Source organism: Aspergillus caelatus (assembly GCF_009193585.1).
Source record: "Aspergillus caelatus strain CBS 763.97 unplaced genomic scaffold BDV27scaffold_69, whole genome shotgun sequence".
NCBI classification, from domain to species: domain Eukaryota; kingdom Fungi; phylum Ascomycota; class Eurotiomycetes; order Eurotiales; family Aspergillaceae; genus Aspergillus; species Aspergillus caelatus.
Genome location: NW_022475332.1, coordinates 15471 through 34505, shown reverse-complemented (window position 1 = coordinate 34505; position 19035 = coordinate 15471). Strand labels below are relative to the sequence as shown.

The following is a 19035-nucleotide window of genomic DNA, read 5'->3' as shown; positions in this document are numbered from 1 at the left end:
GCTAATCGGTCAAGATTCACTCTTAATCAATTCCAGATGCCCTAATGCACGGGGACTGGTGTCATATTCACCAACACCTGTTGGCCAGGTTCTACTTTTCTTCGGGGTTTCAAACTTTAGTATATAAATAACCTGCTCTTCCCTCCATGATCTGACCGCACAGGCTTCCAAAGTGATTTCACAGGCTTTGAGTCACCTCTGAGCTCTTGTCATAATGCAACCATTACGGCTTTTAGCTCTCACGGCCTTTCTTCAAGGCGCCTGGGCCCTCGGTGCCAATTGTACAGGGTCATTTGACGCCATCTCGGCCTCTGATTTCGTGGCGAAAATCAATCCAGGGTGGAATTTGGGAAACAGTCTTGATGCTACTCCGAATGAAGATTCTTGGAATAATCCTCTTGTTCAAGAATCGACCTTTGATTATGTCAAGTCAGCTGGATTCAAGAGTGTTCGCCTTCCAGGTGCGTGGATATGTTGCCCCTTCTTTTTTGAGAGACTTTTCACATATATGCTAATAACACCACTAGTTACTTGGACACATCACTTCACTAGTGAATCTCCTGACTGGACCGTTGATCCAAAATGGCTGCAGAGAGTTTCTGATGTTATAGACATGATCACGTCTCGTGGTCTGTACACTATTGTCAATGTCCACCACGGTAAACCACCCAAGTACGCCTATAATCATGGCTTAGCCACTAGCTAACAATCCAGACTCTTGGGAATGGGCGGATGTCACCAAAACCGATGCAAACATTACCGAAATTGAGCAGAAATTTGCGAAACTTTGGTATCAGATTGGTACTAAGTTGGGTTGCAAGTCAAGCATGGTCGCCTTCGAAACCATCAATGAACCACCTTGCAATACTGCCGAAGACGGTGCCAAGATCAATAGATTTAATGAGATCTTTCTCAATGAAATCAATCGTGCTGGGGGCTTCAATGCAAAGCGAGTCGTCAACCTGGTAGGTGGAGGGATGGACAGTGTAAAAACCTCCCAGTGGTTCAAGGCCCCTGCCAATATCACAAACCCATGGGCTCTTCAATTCCATTTCTATGCTCCTTGTAAGTAGGCTAAATCCTTCTCGCAATTTAGTGCTAACGTTCTCATACAGACGACTTTATCTTCAGTGCATGGTAAATAGCACTTGACCCTCTATTGATATGATCTTCATACTTAACTCTCCTAGGGGCAAGACTATTTGGGGCTCAGACTCAGATAAGAGCGAGCTTGACAGCACCCTTGGCCTTCTTCGAGGTAACTTCACCGATATTCCCATTGTCCTTGGAGAGTTCGATGCCTCTCCGACCAACACCGAACCTGCAGCACGCTGGAAGTATCACGACTACCTCATTCGCACCACGAAGAAGTACAACATGAGCCCTATTCTCTGGGATAACGGACTTGACCACCTGGACCGCTCATCAGGCATCTGGCGTGACCCCGTGTCAATCGAGATCCTCACCAACGGGAACGAGACTAACAGTCTGCCCGACAGCACCGTAGACACCTCCGCACCAAGTCAATGGTCTTCAGCATACATCTTCCACAAAGTCGGAACAGAAGTCACTGATCAGACCCTCCCCTTCCTGTTCAACGACAACACTCTCGTTTCCATCAAAGACTCGAAGGGCACCACCCTAAAGGCAGACACAGATTACAGCGTCGCCGGTTCCAACATCACATTCCCTGCCTCGTTCCTCTCAACATATTATTCGGAAACCTCCGAGCCAGGCCTCCTCCCCAACTTCACCCTGAAGTTCTCATCAGGAGCCTCCCCTGTCATCCAACTTGTCCAGTGGGACACCCCAACACTCTCAAAGACCTCTGCCGCCGCCTCATCCGTCTCCGGATCCGACCTCTCCATCCCTATCACATGGAAAGGACTTCCTAAACCCGCCACTGTGAAGGCCCTCCTCAACAATGGCACCTATCTAGTCGACGACTTCACCCAATGGTTCGGTCCTTTTGCCGAAGCTAGAACAGTAAGTTCCCCTTCACTTTGCCCACTCGCGATATATTCTAGAGATTACTAACGTTCTTGTTCGCCAATCTACAGACATACAGCAGCCAATGGAACTGGGATGACAAGAACGTGATTCTCACCCAGGCTGCGGTTGAGGCTGTTGTTGCCGCGGGCCAGGATACAGTTTTCACGTTCGAGTTCTTTCCGCGTGTTGACACAACGACTAACACGGTCAACTTTACTTTGACTGTTTGAGAGATGTAGGAGATTCTTATTATTCGTATGGATATTGCTGCTTTTCTCTTCTCATAACATATTATTTGGTTTCGTTCTTTGTGTTATATCATAATTCTTTGATTTATTTGAATTGATTGACCTTTACGTTGATAGGAACGATTTCGGAAGCGCTCTATTGACGTAGTTTGAGCGTAGTATGCAGGCTCTAATTCTTTGGGTCAGTTTATTAGACCAATGGGGCCAGTCAGATAGTGACTTGGGGCTTTATTCTAGTTAGAAAACATACTAGAAAACATACTATAAAACCTAAACAACACACAAATGTACTACAAAAAGTTTAATATATTATTCATTAAATTAACCTAATCACATAACCCAATTTCCGTCCACCAACCATTAGTAGTCATATTATCATTACCCACCAGAACCAACGCCCAAATAAAAAACACGCTATATACAAGACTCAAAAAACTACCGTTTAGTACAAAATCTTCAACTCCGACAGCGGCAAGTTAGGATCATATTTATCCCAAACGATTTTATTCTTCTCATCCAAATGGGCACCCTCATCCGTAATCGGAATGATCGGGTCCGTCGCCAACACCTCCTGCTGACTGAATCCCCACTTATCCCTCGGGATCCAGATCGTGGGCGTGGGCGATGTAATACATGGCTCGTAGTAAGCGTTGTAGCGTTCTTCTTCGGAGTACTTGATCTCGACGTCGTTGCGACGGACCTTCCGACGGAGACCAGCGTAGTCGCGGTAAAGGTTCGGGTGGAACCATTTCCAGGCGGCTTCCCATTTGCTGCGCGGGCTGAGGAAGTGGACTTCTTCTTCTTTGCATTGCTGGGCTTCTTCTTCGGTGTCGAGGGTGCGGGGGAGGAAGTTGTTGAAGGGGGCAAGAGCTTCATTGAGGGACATGTGGGCTAGGACGAAGAGGATACCGAAGAGGAGCATTATGACTAGGGGGCCGACTGCGCCTTTGATGGCGAAGAGGCCGATCATGCAGACGTCTGCGAGGTAGATGCCTGTGAGGAGGTGTTGGAGGGCTCGGGGGTAGACGAGGCCCTTGGTGTCGATGCGGGGGTCGTAGACGAAGAGGAAGTTGTAGCGGTAGGCTTGGTAGACGAGGTAGAGGCCGACAAAGGCGAAGCCGAGAATGAGAGGTGCGATGCAGGAGTAGGTCAGGGCTGCAGGGCTTGTTAGTCTTGCGTCGCTTCAGTAAATGAGGGAATTGCTGCAGTGTTGGGGACGAACCAATAACGCCCATGTTTGTGAACACTGGGAAGATGTTGCCCCAGCTGATACCGCTGAGAGCGGACCATCTTTCATACAGACGTCGAGGAGAGCGATCGAAAAAAGTAGTGATGAATTTGAAGAATAAGGCTCCAGCAACCTGAACCACAGCCATAGAACTCATGGTCAATCCTTGGAGCAGGAAGTAAGAAATATAGAAATTGGTTGCCTTGGGGAGGTTCTCGGCAAGAAGATCCTTGGCGGACAAAGGGTCTTTGATGATTTGGGTGGTTGCAGCGGACGCTGCTGAAGTCAGCGTCGTGACCAGGAAGACCTGGACGACCTGGAAGCAAAAATGGGCACTCTGTGTGAATAGTTCCACGCGAGAAGAGGATGGCACACCGGAACGTCGGGCACAAACTATACGGGGCAAAGGTTAGAACTTTAGTACCTGAAGGTGATATGCATTATCAGGGACATACTTCGACAGATGATTGGCACCAAGGACATCAGCATAACAAGTGCTGCTGATGGTAACAGTCCTGCAATTACACCCTTTATCGTCTCTGGAAGTAAGTCGATCCAATGCAGGAATGGAACCATGTCGGAAAGGTATGTGATGTTTGAAATAGTACCCACGAGGGCAGATGGGATCGACCAGAAAATGACAAGCGCAGCAATACCACCCTTAACCGCGAACTTTCGCACAATGCGCTGCCACCAGCTGAGATTTAATGCAGACCAGACAACCTCTCTGGGGGAAATGCCGATGAAGCGAGGAGTCATGTGGAGTGGTTGGTGGTGAGACAAAGTCTGCAGGGCAATCTGGGCGGCGGACTGGGTATCGAATTCGATGAAGACTGCAGAAAGAGTTTTCATCTCCCCATCCTTATATTTTTGTTGTAGATGATTAACCTCCTGCGAAATTTCCACAAGCTGCTCCCGCAGCCACTTGATCGTGTCGACTTTTTCTCCAAACCATGTAACGCGATGAGTTGGTCGCCGGATACCATGAAACATCGGCGAAGTGCCTGCTTCACTGTCAACAGAGAAGTCAGATGGGATGCGACCCTGTTTCAAGGTTTTCAGGCGTGCCGAATTTGCCGATCGTATGATTCTTGTCTCTGCGCTCTCCAACCGGAAGGCCAACTTGTCCCTTCTACGGACCAACTTGGCCAACTTTTTGCAGTCGGTAGTGATCCATATCCGGTGAATAGAGTCACCAAACACTTGGCGCAGCTTTTTCTCATTCTTGTATTCATCAGGGACTGACATGAATAAAACTGTCCTCGAGGAGATCCGATTTACATATGCGGAGGAGTTGAGGTATGCTTGACGGAGATTGGCATAAAATATACTCTCCCGCGTTACCACGTAGAATACGAACGCTGTTGAGACGGTTAGTGACTCTCACTCTCATAACATCAGCGTTCACTTACTGAAAAAGACAATCGCCATCGCGACGTGAGCATAATAGCGCTTCGGGTTTTTCACGTTGCTAAAACTCAATGCATCGAGCTGAGTGTTACCTGCACCACCAGTTGCATGGACAGGAAGCAAGATGGGCCATGTAATCAAGCATCCCGTGAAGCATGTAGCACACAGCACTCTCAGGAATCGAAGGAAAAGATAACCGTCCATAGAGGAGGAATGAAGGACGTGTGCATCAGAGATCTTGAGAAAGTGCCCAAACCAATTAATGAAACCTGAGGGCAGCTCAGGACTCCGTTCACTGGGAAATCTGTTAGCATGAATGCAGAGGAAGTGTGGCTTTAACTTAACTTACTGCTTGTGCCAATTGGGTAGATGTGTCCTAGGCGCGTACCACCGAAGCTGAGTTCGTCGACAGATCAGGAACAGACCGAACCAAAAGACTGCGATGATCAAGGCAGGAACTAATGTGGTAACAAGTGCGGAAAGGGACGTTGAATCTTTGACACCCAGATTTTCCATAGCCTCAGAAGTTGTTGAGGAGGCATTACCCCGGGAAGACCCTACGTTAGGGTCATTCTCAGGATTCTGTCAGTAGCAGGATTAGCCTCATTGGTATCTCACAAGGGTTACAGTTTTGCTCTTTGTGCTCATCGTACAAGAAGGTCTGACCGCTTGACAAGCAAGTCGAATAGTGTCGCTTCAACCATAATGGCCGTCAGAAAGCTAGCTCATGGCCAGCTAGATCAATTCTTTGGTAGAGACTTGGGGTCCAGATCCTACAACAACATTGCACAGGCGTCGGTTCAGGAACATATATTCTCGGACAGACCGGCCCACCCTCATGACTAAAATATGCAACTCAGCTTGTCGAAACTGTCAGTCAAAATGGGGGGAAGGCACCCGAGGCTAAAGTATGTAGACCTGCAGGTTGACAGGAGTGCTATTGGCGGACCGGCCCAACCCAAACATCAATGGGAATGTGTGTGAAAGGGTAAAAATGTCGATTATCTCCAGTCACAACCTTTCTGATTGGTGGGTCACAAACGACGAGAGGGTAGCAAACCCACAGTGACATGTTCGTGTGGGCTACAGCTCGCTCCGCGTGGTAAAGGACCAGGATAGACTAACTGGAAAGATTTTAAATTTCGGTGGAACATGCATTAGGGGTTGGCTACTGGGACCACGGACCCAGAGAGACCGTCGAGATTTAGTAGTCGATAGTTTCCCATAATCTTGAGGATGGTTCATCCAATCGCGATAGGGCATTGTAGTGATCGCCGATCCTCAAAACTCTGCTAAAAGTACCGCGAAGTAAGGAATGTCTGCCACTGAGCTTCAGCCAAGCTTCTACAATTCCCTGCCACAGCAATTCGCATTGTTAGGATGTATTGTAAGGCATCGACATGAGTCTCTGCTTTGCACCTTGCGTCGTCATGAAATTTCTTTTGACCGGCCACAAGAGTTTTCCACGTCGCTAACTGTGGGTTGTATGCGCTAATCAGATGCAAATCGCCACAGGGGTAAAAAGAAGGGAACGCGGCCGAGTCGAATTAGCGTAATCTCTATCCATCGCAACAATCTTTTAGATTATCTGTGCCTGGCGCGTATCATTGGCGGTGACATGTACCAAGTGGGTTCGAGCACTAAAAAGGCATGTAAACGAAAGAAGATCCGTTCCATGGGTCGAACGACAACTGATCCGATCCAATCAGTTCAGCACCACTGGTGTCAACAAATCCAGACGTGGACCGTTGGAGGACACGTACGCAAGGGATAAGTACTTTTTTTGGCAACCGAACAATGAGCAAAATACAAATCGTCTGACTCGTGGTCGTTCGCTTAGATGGTAAACGGCGGACGACGCAGGATTGGTCTTGCATGAATAAAAGTGAAACCAGGAAATCGTGGTTGTCCTGCTCAGAACCTCGCCTGGCTGGAACCATATTCCGGTCGACTAGTATTAAATTAACATCTGAGACACGCTGGATCAAATCTTGAGCTTCCGAGTCATTCCCGAAAAGCGGGGACAAGGCCTCTGGATTTGGAAGGAATAAAAAAAAAAAAAAAAAAAAAAAAAAGGGAAAGGAAAAGAAAAGAAAAAAGGAAAGTGAAGCCAGAAGCTGAGACCTTGACTGATTTCCCTTTGCCGCCTACGGAGTAGACGGTCTGGCGACGTGACATGCAGCATTTTATCGTTACATACCATCCCCACTCAACATCATATATGATTGACTACTACGGAGTACTAGTCTGTAGGGTTGGTAGGCAACCATACAGGAAGAGTGTATAGCATTCCTAAGAATGGAGCACCTCATCTCGAATGTTCGTCAATGGTGGCCTCGCCCAGGTGCAGTCGAAGCAAGTCACATTCTTAGGCATTATCATTCCGCCCGTGCCCATTCCATTCGAGAAATATGATTTGCGAAGTAGATTCAAATAGGGTTGTCTTGCATTTTGCGGTAAGGCCCAAGAGAGACGAACGGAGTTGAGAAGCAAGACAAATCCGAATCAATGCTTCCGAACTAGTCCGTCTATATCAGACAGATCAACCCGATAAAGTTCATATAGTTTTGCTTGGATACATCCGATACCAGGTATTCATCATCTTCATTGAGCCTGATCCTTGCATAAACATAGTAACCGCAAAGCTCAAGAATTGTTGTGCCTAGAATCTCTCAATTTGAAATCTTTGATGAGTTCATGCATCCCTGAAACGAACGTTGGGCTTGTTTCGCGTAAACTGACTTCTACGCGACTTGGGGAATCCCTAGCATACGCTACTACTAGAAAGGCATGTTACCTTCGCTTGCGATCTAGATGCTATAAACTCCCCGTATTACAATCTTCTCGGGTGCTTGTTCGTCTGACAATTGCTCTGAAGATGTTGACAACTTGACATTGGCCTTGAGCGGATGGTCATACCAAGTTTATATATATTATATACTATACAGCGTGGTCAAAGCCTTGTGGGAACTTAAGGATGGCAAGACAAACTTGTTCTGGCGTAAAAGTGCATATGCAGATGTACTCGTACTCCCTTCATTTCTTTTAGCTCTTGTATAGAGTGGTAATTCACCAGCCTCCCTATGATGCTTGGCAACCTACAATCTAGATCTATACCATACCTAAATCCTTAATACGCCGAGGAATAATAGGCGGTGAACAATGGCAGTATACAATGATCGACTGCGACTGCGACTACGACTTTCTGATGTTCATGCTCTGTTTGACGCAACCTTGTCCGAAGAGATGTCATTTACTAGCGAAGAGCAACATATGAGCTCAGACAGAATAACTAACGACTCTGGCTCCCACTCCGCGCTGCCTCCATTCGAATCGAAACAACCATTTCCCCCTCTCTCGGCAGATGATCTAGCAATCACTTCTCAAGATGCACCAGATACCAACTTTACGGAAGACGATCCAGATATAACATCACCAGACGTTGAGGAGGAAGATTATGATGCGAACTTTCAATCACAGTACTCATTAGACGACCAATTATTCTCCGATGCGTCCACAGACGAATCGGACGGGCAATCACCGGAAGACGATGGCATCGAGATACATCCATTTCGCCATTCTTCAAGTTCACTTCACGGTCCCAATGCATTCGCTCCCCCTTTTTACAATAGACCCCCGACGCCTCTGCCGCCCTCTCCTTCTTTGACCTCTCTTCTGCGACCACCTTTCTCGACAACTACTTCCCGACCAACTACCCCTGACAGTTCTGATGTCGAAACACCGAACGATACAGAAGCAGCGGTTGCGAAGTCAGCACGTCGCGCGACAACTGTTCCTCGAGCAAGTCCGAAGGTTCCCACGTATGAGTATTACGGCTTCGTTCTATATCTCGCCTCTTCGTTGGCATTTTGTAAGTGCAAACAGTGGCTACTGTACCCGGAGTTCATGTGGACAGTTCTGACACCTTTCTCACAGTACTATACATCCTCTGGTCCTATCTTCCAAAACCGTTTTTACACCAGCTTGGAATAACCTACTACCCGACTCGATGGTGGTCACTAGCCATCCCTGCGTGGCTCGTCATGACCATCGTCTACATCTACATTGCGCTTGCCTCTTATAATACCGGTTACATGACGCTGCCAATGAACAGCGTTGAGAACATCGTGGATGAAGTGGCGAATGTTGCTGTGATAGATGGCAAGGGTAGGAGACGACCTGGTGGTGCGGCCAAGATGAAACCGGGTGCAACTTCATACCAAATTATGGGCCCGCAGAATAGGAAAGTCAACTGGAGGGAAATCTGGAGCGAGGGCACTGATGCCGTCTTGGATGTTCCTGTGGGAGGGGTGTGCGAAGTCTTATACGGCCAAGGACGGGATGACGATGAGGTATGCGAAGAATATGACTTCGTTGGTTGACGAATTAAGCATTGAACAGGATATATAGCGATTTCGAATAGCGCATTAATCTTGATACCCCTTGTTTGTTTGTGCCTGTGTGATCGGAGGTTCTTATTGCTTCAACCAGCTCGTAACACATGTAGAGGGGCTTTTATTTGTAGGAGTATGCAATATTGGAGACATTCAAAAGTGTTGTAGTATCTGCGAGTCTTGAACAAGTGTAATGACTTGATGCTACTCGGGTAGTTGACTAAATCTCTTGACCTTTTTACTAGTAGCTGTATTGATCGTTTCCGACAGGTTCATTCATTCCGAAATATATATTGGCATGTTTGGATTTCGACAGAGGGTTATAAACTACAACCGAGTCGTTGCGAAGTGATGACGATATTTATACAGATTGCATAAGCCACTGCGCACTTCCGCTCACTTAACATATGCTGTCATACAATCAATGCACCTGCTATCGTTCTATCATGGATAATCCCTTACTCTTCTCTTCAATCCGACGGCATACTATATCCCACCAATCAACGCTTCGTTCAGTTTTCTTATCATCACGTGAAGTGGCGATACGAGCTATCGATAACGGGCCTTGAAAGACTCACCTTTTCAATCACCATTAATTGCATCCTCGACGCGTGGCAAGAGCTCTAGAAAGCCTTGTTGTTCAAAATGGCAGACCGTTCGACTCCGCCGCCGCAAACAGGCAGTTCAAAGCCCGGTGAGCTCCCACGGGCACCACTTACGCCGGAGCAGCTGCGGAAAATTGTATGCACACCCGACGCGATCTATGGATATTTGGCTGACATCGGCCAATGTATAGGAAATAAACCGCATGAAAGCAAAAGCGATACGGGAGCAACGGGAGGCGGAGGCTCGGACATCGGCTCATGTTAGCGGTGCCGCGCAATCTACGAAAGGAGGAGTTAAACGGTCTTATTCTTCCATGACGGCTGAGACGCCTGCTACGGTTCGAGATGCGACTTCAGCGGCCCGTCCGCTTGATTCGATTAAGCCTGCGCGGAACTTCACGAAATACGTTGAATATGACTTCAGTAAGATGACGGATACGAAGGGAGGGTTTTTGACGGAGGAGGATGATCCCTTTAATAAGGCGCTTCATGTCAAGGATGGAAAGGAGGAACAGAAACCCGCGAATATGACGCAGAAGGAATGGGAGAGAAAACAGTTACTCGATTCTCTTCGTCGAAATCGGGCCGGTCCTTTCGAACCGGCCCTCAGCGTGTTGGATGAGAAAAGCAAGCAGAAGACATGTCGTGAATGTGGGAGTCTGGAGATTGATTGGAAGTGGGAGCAGGATCTTCGGTGTTGCGTATGCCACGCCTGCAAGGAGAAGTTCCCTGAAAAGTACAGTCTTCTCACAAAGACGGAAGCAAAGGAGGATTACCTTTTGACAGATCGTGAGTTCATCGCTGGCTTTCATGTGTGGATGAGTGCTGGATATTGACGTTATGCCTGCAGCTGAGCTCAAAGACGAAGAGCTTCTGCCCCATCTTGAAAAACCGAACCCTCACAAGTCGACCTGGAACAACATGATGCTTTACCTTCGCTATCAGGTTGAGGAATATGCCTTTTCGGCGAAGAAGTGGGGCTCTGCTGAAGCACTAGATGCGGAGTTTGAGCGACGCGAGACTGAGAAGAAGCGACGTCGAGAGGCCAAATTCAAGTCCAAACTACAAGATCTGAAGAAGCGTACCCGAGTCGATGCATATCGCCGTAGCCGTCAGGGAGCAACCGGGGGGAATTTCGGTGATGACCTGGGCAATGGTGGGAGACATGTGCACCAATGGGGTCGGTCTATTGAGAACCCCGAGACTGGAATCGGAGTCAAGAAGTGTGTGGATTGCGGGATGGAAGTGGAGGAGTTAGAGTTCTAGCTGATGGCAATTGTCCTGTATAATGTATAGAGTAATAGTATCTAATGAGTCACGAATTCATGAAAACCATAGGAGTGGATACATTTGGTCCATTGATAACGTTGCAGATTAAAAATAGTGACACGTTATGTTCGCGATAGTTTATTGGGAGATTTTTTGAACAGGTCAAAAAGCAACGGTGCTAAGGGTCAGTTGGGGTCGATGATTGGCGGTCTGAACAAGTCAGGTCCAGTTCCAGCTGTACTTCAGATCATGTCCTGTCAGTCCACACCCCCCTGAGGAACGTACTCTGGTTTAAACGTGCATTTAAACTGGAAAAATTTGTCTTCGGGATGTTTATGGCCAGCTCATCCTTTTCTCAACCCCTGACCACCACTTGATGAGGCTGGGAAAACAAACAACCCCCAAGCGCTAAAGGCGGTTAAGCCGCGTGGGCGTCTAAGGAGCCAACGAGAACACCACAGCATTTCCCCGACCTCAGCAGCGCAGCAGAACGCGCACCAGTCCAAGGCCACCTCCCGGCTCGACCTCTTTTGACGTCTACTCGAATTCCGTCGAACGGATTTCTCCGCCCTTTCGATTTCATCCATTGTTTTCGCTCCCACCGGTGTAGACACGGCCCGGGGAACGCTGTTTCCTGCCGCTGTCGCCCGTCCCGACTTTTGTTGGAATTACACCAAGAAAGTTTATCGCTGTGGGCACAACTTCACCGAGTTATTCACACCTCAAATTCAACCCTCCGACTTGGAAACTACTTTCGATTGATAATTAACGGCCTCCATAGCCCTGATTGTTGATTTCGCATGGCTTGGCAATCGCCCTCGGCCATGGTCGGGGCTGGAGGCTATGGCGGACCCGGGGACGGGTCCTCCAACGGCGGGCAACCTCAGGGGACGGAGTATACATTACAAGGTGTGTCATTTTTTTTTTGGAGCTTCCTAGAGACCTTAACTCATCATGATAATGAAACTAATCATTTTGGTGGCATCGCAGGCGTTATGCGCTTCCTGCAGACAGAATGGCATCGACACGAGCGAGACCGCAATGCATGGGAAATCGAGCGCGCAGAGATGAAGTCTCGTATAGGCAAGCTGGAAGGCGACGTGCGCACAAGCAAGCGTCTACACGAGTCTCTGGGTAAACACGTTAGGCTACTTGAGGCCGCGCTGAAGAAGGAGCGCGAAAAGGTCAAGAAGCTCAGCAACAATGAGAAGGTTGAGGACACCAGGGATCCCAAGGATATCGCTCGAGAGAGTATAAATGCCTTGAAATGTATGATGATGACCATTTCTGATGACGCGCTATGTACTGACTGAGTTCCTAGCTCAACGTCCTAAGCCAGCCATGGAACTCAACGAAGCCGAGTTGAACGACAATCAGCCTGAGTTCCGGCAAGAAAATGAACGGGAAAAATCGCGCCTTTATTTATCTAAATGCTCCCAAGAAGTGACTTACCACGTTATCCCTGCATCGCATCCTCCTCCCGACCTTAGCGATCCGGAGCTCCCAAACCATATGTACGGAAACCAACAGCTGTCTCAGCAGGCCCTGGAGGAAGCATACCACATTCAGCAGCAGCGTCAAAAGCAACAGCAACAACAGCAGCAAGCAAACCATATGATGGCCCGGGAGGTATCTCTTCAGAACCATCAGCCCATTGTGGCTCAATACCCTGAGAGTTCAGGGATATCTCGCCAGCCAAATCAGTTTGGCCTGCCTCCCGGTTCTAGAGAAGCCCTGGAAAGGAAACCTTTGGAACCGCAACAAACCCCAGCCACGGCTGTTGATAGTAGAAAGCAGGCTCCCGAACATATAATTGTGGATGAACGCACTGGTGCTGAGAAGCAAGCATATGATGTGTATGGTGCTCAAGGAGGGGCTAAAGAGGAGATACAGCCACAACAAGCAGAACAGCAACAGCAGGAGGACTCGGATGGTTGGAACTTTGACGAACCTTCCGAAAAAGAGCCCCCAACTGAACCGATGCCGCCTCATCGGCCAGACGTGGATGCTTTTCCTAACGCCAACTTTGTTCGACCGAAATCTCCTTCACGATCTGGATCGCTCTCCCATAGACGGAAAAGCTCAGGAGCAAGGAGTAAGAGCGAGGGATCGAGCGACAGCATCGGAGGAACATCCCAGAAACAGGAAACTAACTTCAAAGTTAGGTTTGCTTTGCGCGGACACCTGGATGTCGTCCGCTCTGTGATTTTCACCGGTGGTGGTAGTCCTTCGGAGCCAGAAATCTGTACTTGTAGCGATGACGGCACGATCAAGCGATGGATTATTCCAGCAACATACGGTAATTTTGGCTCCCATAATGCCAATTCGAGCAATGATCTGGATATAACTAGCTATTTCACACACAGAGGGCATGTTGGTGCCGTCACAGCGTTGGCCGCATGCTCTCCTTCCCGAGATTTCTCTAATGGAGGCCGCGCTTTGGGTGACGGCTGGGTATTCTCCGGTGGCCAAGACGCCAGTGTGCGTGTCTGGGAACGAGGAAGGATTGACCCTAAGGCCACACTTGATGGTCATACAGATGCTGTATGGGGTCTTTGTGTCCTCCCTGGAACTACTGGGTCTGTGTTCGGAGACTCTTGTGGTCATTACGGCGGCCCTGATCGGATCTTGTTGGCTTCGGGGGCTGCGGACGGTCAAATACTGATATGGGCAGTTAGTGCTCCACCTCAGCTCTCCTCGCCGCAAGCAGGGAATAGACGAGCTGGAGGAAGCCGGAGGGCAAATTCGATCTCGTCTGGTTCAAACTTCCCATCCTCACCGCAACCTAGCATGGCTACTTCAACGCCATTCCATTATACCCTCATTCACAAGATCACACGAAAGGATTCCCCGTCGCCCACCTGTATTAGTCCCTTGTCACTTGCCGGGGTGAACTTTGTGGTGTCCTTCTCGGACGCATCAATCATTGTCTATGATACGAGGACGGGCGAGGAAATTGTGGGAATGGCGAGCCTGGAGACGTACGATGGCACTCCTTCCACGGGTGTCAACTCTGTTGTAGCAACCACGGTTGGATTCGACGGGTCTGCTGGCCTTGATCCCAGCCGGATCTCGGGTGAAGAAGAGGTGGTTCACGGCGCCACTGGCTCGAGTGGTGTGGAAGGTGTCATAATAAGTGGCTACGAAGACCGGTACATCCGTCTTTTCGACGCTAATAGTGGTACGTATTATGTCGTGGAGAAACAAAGCCTGGTTACTAACAACTGGAATAGGACAATGCACTTATACTATGCTGGCGCACCCGTCCGCGATTGCGTCACTTTCCCTATCTCCAGATGGACGCGAACTGGTGTCGGCCGGCCATGATGCCAGTCTGCGGTTCTGGAACCTCGAGAAACGCAGCTGCACCCAAGAAATCACCAGTCACCGGTTGATGCGTGGTGAAGGCGTGTGTTCCGCCGTCTGGAGCCGCGATGGCCGATGGGTCGTTAGCGGTGGCGGCGATGGTCTGGTTAAGGTCTTCTCGAGGTAATCTTCGAGATAACGAGGGCTTCTACTGCCAATGTATGATTTTACTCTTATATTCGAGCTGATATTCTTCTTATGTCGTATTTCTTGGACGCATGAATGGATGAGCGCTTGGCGAATTCTTGAGCATTTCCAGTGGTCTCTTACCTGGCATATGTTCCCTTCTACACTTGTGGTTATAGTTTCTTTTTTATCTTCATAATCCGCTATCCCTTTTCAATTTCCCTAAACATATCCACCCTGCATTGCTGTTACTATTACTACCCCGGCTTATATGAAATGACGAAGGGTGTCTTCTGTGCTTTAGAGTTTTCATTATCTTTGTTCACACCAACTGGTTACATTCGCGATTCATGTACCCCTGTGACCCGTCATTTTGAGGTGCTTTGGCATCATGTGTGATGGCCACAACGGCATACCTTAAGCTGCCGCTCATCTAACCGTTATTAGCAGTCTTAAAACCATGATGATCCGCAGTTTGGCCTCTACACTCATGCCCTGTAATATAGTTTTCTTTTCTTTTCCGTTCTGCGGGCCTTCCGCTGATCCGAACATGGTCCCCTCTCACTCGCCGATATACCGTTGGGAATGATGCTAGACACTACAGCAACAGGGCAACCGGGATTCGATTCCAATCTACTCAGCAAGCCATAGAATACCACAATTTATGTAATATTAAAGGAATACCACTGAACGCTTGTTTATTCATGAGTAGGGATATCCGACATTGTATCCGGACCTTATGTTCTCATAAGAAGAGGTATCATAACACAACACCCAAGCCATACAAACCAAATAACTTACCGACTCGAACTCCAAGCCTCCTTAAACAAGCTCCTCAACTTCTGCGCCTCCTCATTATCCTTAATCCTCTGCGCCAGAAATCCCTCCAGATCCTCCCAGAACTCCTCCGTCTCCAGGACACTCTCCCCACTAGGCCCAAGAGCAGCCTTCGGCGACGCACCACGATCCACCATCTCCTGATCCTCATCGACAACCTTCGCACCGCCCATAATCATAACCCCAAACTCAACTTCCTTCCCACCAGCCAGCATCTCCGGCTCATCAGCCAAGATCTCGGAGATGGTCTTCCCCGCAACCGGCTTGCGCTTATACAGGATCTTGATCTTGTCCAGTGGAATCTTGTTTGACTGAGCGTCGACCACACGGCCCCGCACTGCATCCTTGAGGTCCTGAACAGAAGTCGTGGAGATAGGCTTGTTGGAAAGCTTGAATTCAAGGACGGGATTCCGCGCGGATTTTAAGTTCACGGTGATTGATTTGGCGGAGCCGGGGGCTTGAGCCTGTTTCACTTTCTTGGGCATTTCAGGGTGAGGGGCTGGCATGCGGGGGAGGAGGAACTGGTTTGAGACATGTTTAGTATGGAAATCATTGCTTGGGCAGCTGGGTTCTGATGTCTGAGGTAATATACGTACAGGGACTCGCCCGACTCGTTCTGGATCAATGACATAGTCGGCGGGGAGCTTAATGGGGCGTGAGTCGAGGGAGGTGAGGAATGATTTGATGAAGTTGGCTTCTGCCATGGCGGCCGCGGGTCCGGATGTGTACATTTAAAAGTGATTGTATAAAGGTGAGGAAGACAAAACGAGCTATTTGATGCTGTGTCACATTCAGTTAGACATCCCGCATTTTGCCCGATTGGGTTGGTGGTGAAGCTGACTTGCGCTATCGTGTTTCTGCCTCAGGCACTATAGAAAAGCTGGGTTCCCGCTTACACCGCCTGCCAGGAAACTTATCTGCCGATATTGACCGCCCGGAGAAAAAAAAAGTGAAAGGTAAAAAAAAGTTTAGATTCTTTTGGAGAACATACAGTGCTATACCCTCTTTTTTCTTGTTTATTCACCCACAATACACCACTTGTCGCAATGGGTAGGGGTCGTCGTATGAAGAAGCAGGGCCCTCCGGCCCCGCTCGATGAGTCTAAGATTACTATGCTTAAGAAGCGCAAGGCTGGTGAGACTGTATCAAAGGCGGAAGCGGGCAAGAAGCGGAGAAGAGCCGAAGTTGAAGAGGAGCCTTTGAAGGAAGCGCCGAAGAAGAAGGTCAATGCGGCTGTTAATGGCAAGAGCAAGAAGGAGGTTGCTGTGCCGGAGACTAAGGGCAAGAAGAAGGCTGCGGAACAGAAGAAGCCCACGTTCATGGACTCGAGCGATGAGGAGGAAGATGAGGAGATGTCGGATCTTGACAATGAGGAAATGCTGGATGATGAATTCGGTGATCTCGATGGTGTTAGCGATGGCTCAATGGATAGCCAGGATGAGGACGATTCAGAAAATGATGATGACTCGATTATGGACTCGGACGAAGAAGACCATCCACGCCAAGCGATGTTCTCCGATGACGAAGATCTTTCTGACGCGGAAGAGAAGTTGACGGCAGCCAACATTGAGGGATTGTCCCGGAAATTGGATTTGGAGAAGGAAGCTGAAGAGGAAGAGGCAGAGCGCGAATTGCAGGAATCCGCCATGCAGACAAACATCGCTGGAGACCGTCCAGACGTGTTTGCGGACGGTGAAGGATCTCGTCCAGGCCTAGCTCCTGACCTGCAGCTGCTCCGTACAAGAATCACAGACACCATTCGTATTCTTGGTGATTTGAAGACACTCGGACAGCCCGGAAAGTCCCGTACCGATTACGTATCGCTTCTTTTGGACGACATCTGCACTTACTACGGATATACCCCCTTCCTTGCAGAGAAGCTGTTCAACCTTTTCACACCTATGGAGGCTTTCGCCTTTTTCGAAGCCAACGAAACCCCGCGTCCTGTCGTCATCCGTACCAACACACTGCGCACCAACCGTCGTTCTCTGGCCCAAGCGCTCATCAACCGTGGTGTTGTGCTCGAGCCCGTTGGCAAGTGGTCCAAGGTTGGTCTTCAAGTATTCGAGTCTGCCGTCCCTCTTGGTGCCACTCCAGAGTACCTCGCTGGTCACTACATTTTGCAAGCTGCATCCTCCTTCCTCCCCGTCATGGCATTGGCGCCTCAGCCTAACGAGCGAATCCTCGATATGGCCTCTGCCCCCGGTGGTAAGACTACATATATCTCCGCATTGATGCGCAACACAGGTTGTGTGATCGCCAACGATGCCAGCAAGCCCCGTGCCAAGGGTTTGATCGGTAACATTCACCGTCTCGGCTGCAAGAACACCGTCGTGACCCACCTCGATGCCCGTACAGCCTTCCCCAAGGCCATGGGTGGTTTCGATCGTGTCTTGCTCGATGCTCCCTGTACCGGTACCGGCGTTATCTCCAAGGACCCTGCCGTCAAGACCTCCAAGACCGAACGCGACTTCCTCGCCATTCCCCACATGCAGCGCCAGCTGCTTCTCGCCGCCATCGACTCCGTCGACCACTCTTCTAAAACAGGTGGTTACATCGTCTACTCTACCTGTAGTGTAACAGTCGAGGAGAACGAGGCCGTCGTTCAGTATATCCTGCGCAAGCGCCCCAACGTGAAGATCGTCGACACCGGTCTGGGTGACTTCGGTAGCCCCGGTTTCAAGGAATACATGGGCAAGCACTTCGATGCTAAGATGACCATGACCCGTCGCTACTTCCCTCACCGCGAGAACGTCGACGGTTTCTACGTCTGCAAGTTGAAGAAGACCGGACCCAGCCCCACGGACAAGAAGCCCGAGGGTGAAACCGCCTCCGAGCCCAAGTCCTCTGAGGCTCGCGCTACCCCTAAGTCCGACGACGAAGACGTCATTGACAAGACCCCCATCACTGATGATGACGGCAACGTCATGGAAACCGAGGGTGGCTCTTTCGGCCCCTTCGAGGAAAACGATGACGCTGATCGCATCGCCCGCGCCGAGCGCAACCGTCTCCGCAGAAAGGGTATCAACCCCAAGGCCGTCCTCAATAAGCCTAGCAAGAAGTCGAAGTCCGAGCCCGAATCCACAGACGTATCCAAGGACTCCGACTCCTCTGCACCGGGACCGGAGAAGAAGAAGACTACTACCACCACCACTCCCGAGAAAGCAAAGAAAGCACAGAAGAACACCAAGCCCAAGAGCCAAGAGTCTACCACCCCGGAGAAGAAATCCGAAGGCTCTACCCCTGAAAAGAAGAAATCCAAATCTCAAGCCTCTACGACGGACAAGAAGAAGGCTAAGAAGTCGACCAAGTAGTTATGATGCGTCTTCATTTACTATTTAATACCTGTGTATATTTCTTCTTCTGATCCCTGGATTTGTGTCAAGATGGCTTGTTGAATGAATGAAATATAAAAGCATCTGTTTTTCATTTCTGCTTTCTCTCATTGTTGGTGTGGGTGGCGCATGTGTGCTTTGAATGTTGACTCTATATGATATGCGTTTTATTATTATACTAGATAGGTGGTGAGTTCAATAGATACCATGACATATCCATGTGAT

General features: G+C 49.1%; 8 protein-coding genes across 8 annotated transcripts; 5 read left to right on the top strand and 3 right to left on the bottom strand.

Annotated features, from left to right (window-relative positions):
* Window positions 1-191: 191 nt before the first annotated feature.
* BDV27DRAFT_171584 (putative extracellular endoglucanase) lies at window positions 192-2222 on the top strand (the record flags this gene model as incomplete). The annotated part of the gene is made up of 6 exons (XM_032075634.1): window positions 192-461; window positions 528-659; window positions 715-1065; window positions 1116-1137; window positions 1191-1986; window positions 2061-2222. Exons 1-6 carry the CDS (start codon window positions 215-217, stop codon window positions 2220-2222), a joined length of 1710 nt encoding a protein of 569 aa, XP_031928485.1. The 5' UTR covers window positions 192-214.
* A 460-nt stretch (window positions 2223-2682) lies between these two features.
* On the bottom strand, window positions 2683-5582 carry BDV27DRAFT_156894 (putative DUF221 domain protein; the record flags this gene model as incomplete). Its single annotated transcript, XM_032072410.1, has 6 exons — window positions 2683-3395; window positions 3463-3861; window positions 3924-4829; window positions 4881-5173; window positions 5228-5460; window positions 5532-5582. 6 exons carry the CDS (start codon window positions 5580-5582, stop codon window positions 2683-2685), a joined length of 2595 nt encoding a protein of 864 aa, XP_031928484.1.
* A 2483-nt stretch (window positions 5583-8065) lies between these two features.
* Window positions 8066-9313, top strand: BDV27DRAFT_126865 (uncharacterized protein). The gene is made up of 2 exons (XM_032066639.1): window positions 8066-8749; window positions 8815-9313. Exons 1-2 carry the CDS (start codon window positions 8125-8127, stop codon window positions 9258-9260), a joined length of 1071 nt encoding a protein of 356 aa, XP_031928483.1. The 5' UTR covers window positions 8066-8124; the 3' UTR covers window positions 9261-9313.
* Window positions 9314-9601: 288 nt separating this feature from the next.
* Window positions 9602-11340, top strand: rad14 (DNA repair protein RAD14). The gene is made up of 4 exons (XM_032066638.1): window positions 9602-9758; window positions 9851-10013; window positions 10069-10666; window positions 10728-11340. The coding sequence occupies exons 2-4, from the start codon at window positions 9918-9920 to the stop codon at window positions 11141-11143; spliced, it is 1110 nt and encodes a 369-aa protein (XP_031928482.1). The 5' UTR covers window positions 9602-9758; window positions 9851-9917; the 3' UTR covers window positions 11144-11340.
* A 96-nt stretch (window positions 11341-11436) lies between these two features.
* BDV27DRAFT_103588 (uncharacterized protein) lies at window positions 11437-11840 on the bottom strand. Its single transcript, XM_032064330.1, has one exon. It carries the CDS (start codon window positions 11731-11733, stop codon window positions 11491-11493), a length of 243 nt encoding a protein of 80 aa, XP_031928481.1. The 5' UTR covers window positions 11734-11840; the 3' UTR covers window positions 11437-11490.
* BDV27DRAFT_126860 (cell differentiation and development protein Fsr1) lies at window positions 11437-15292 on the top strand. The gene is made up of 4 exons (XM_032066637.1): window positions 11437-12055; window positions 12137-12415; window positions 12468-14327; window positions 14380-15292. The coding sequence occupies exons 1-4, from the start codon at window positions 11947-11949 to the stop codon at window positions 14637-14639; spliced, it is 2508 nt and encodes an 835-aa protein (XP_031928480.1). The 5' UTR covers window positions 11437-11946; the 3' UTR covers window positions 14640-15292.
* A 21-nt stretch (window positions 15293-15313) lies between these two features.
* Window positions 15314-16291, bottom strand: BDV27DRAFT_126859 (uncharacterized protein). Its single transcript, XM_032066636.1, has 2 exons — window positions 16072-16291; window positions 15314-15996 (listed from the first exon to the last, which is right to left on the bottom strand). The coding sequence occupies exons 1-2, from the start codon at window positions 16204-16206 to the stop codon at window positions 15436-15438; spliced, it is 696 nt and encodes a 231-aa protein (XP_031928479.1). The 5' UTR covers window positions 16207-16291; the 3' UTR covers window positions 15314-15435.
* Window positions 16292-16482: 191 nt separating this feature from the next.
* On the top strand, window positions 16483-19035 carry BDV27DRAFT_103581 (rRNA (cytosine-C5-)-methyltransferase NOP2). The gene has a single exon (XM_032064329.1). It carries the CDS (start codon window positions 16522-16524, stop codon window positions 18787-18789), a length of 2268 nt encoding a protein of 755 aa, XP_031928478.1. The 5' UTR covers window positions 16483-16521; the 3' UTR covers window positions 18790-19035.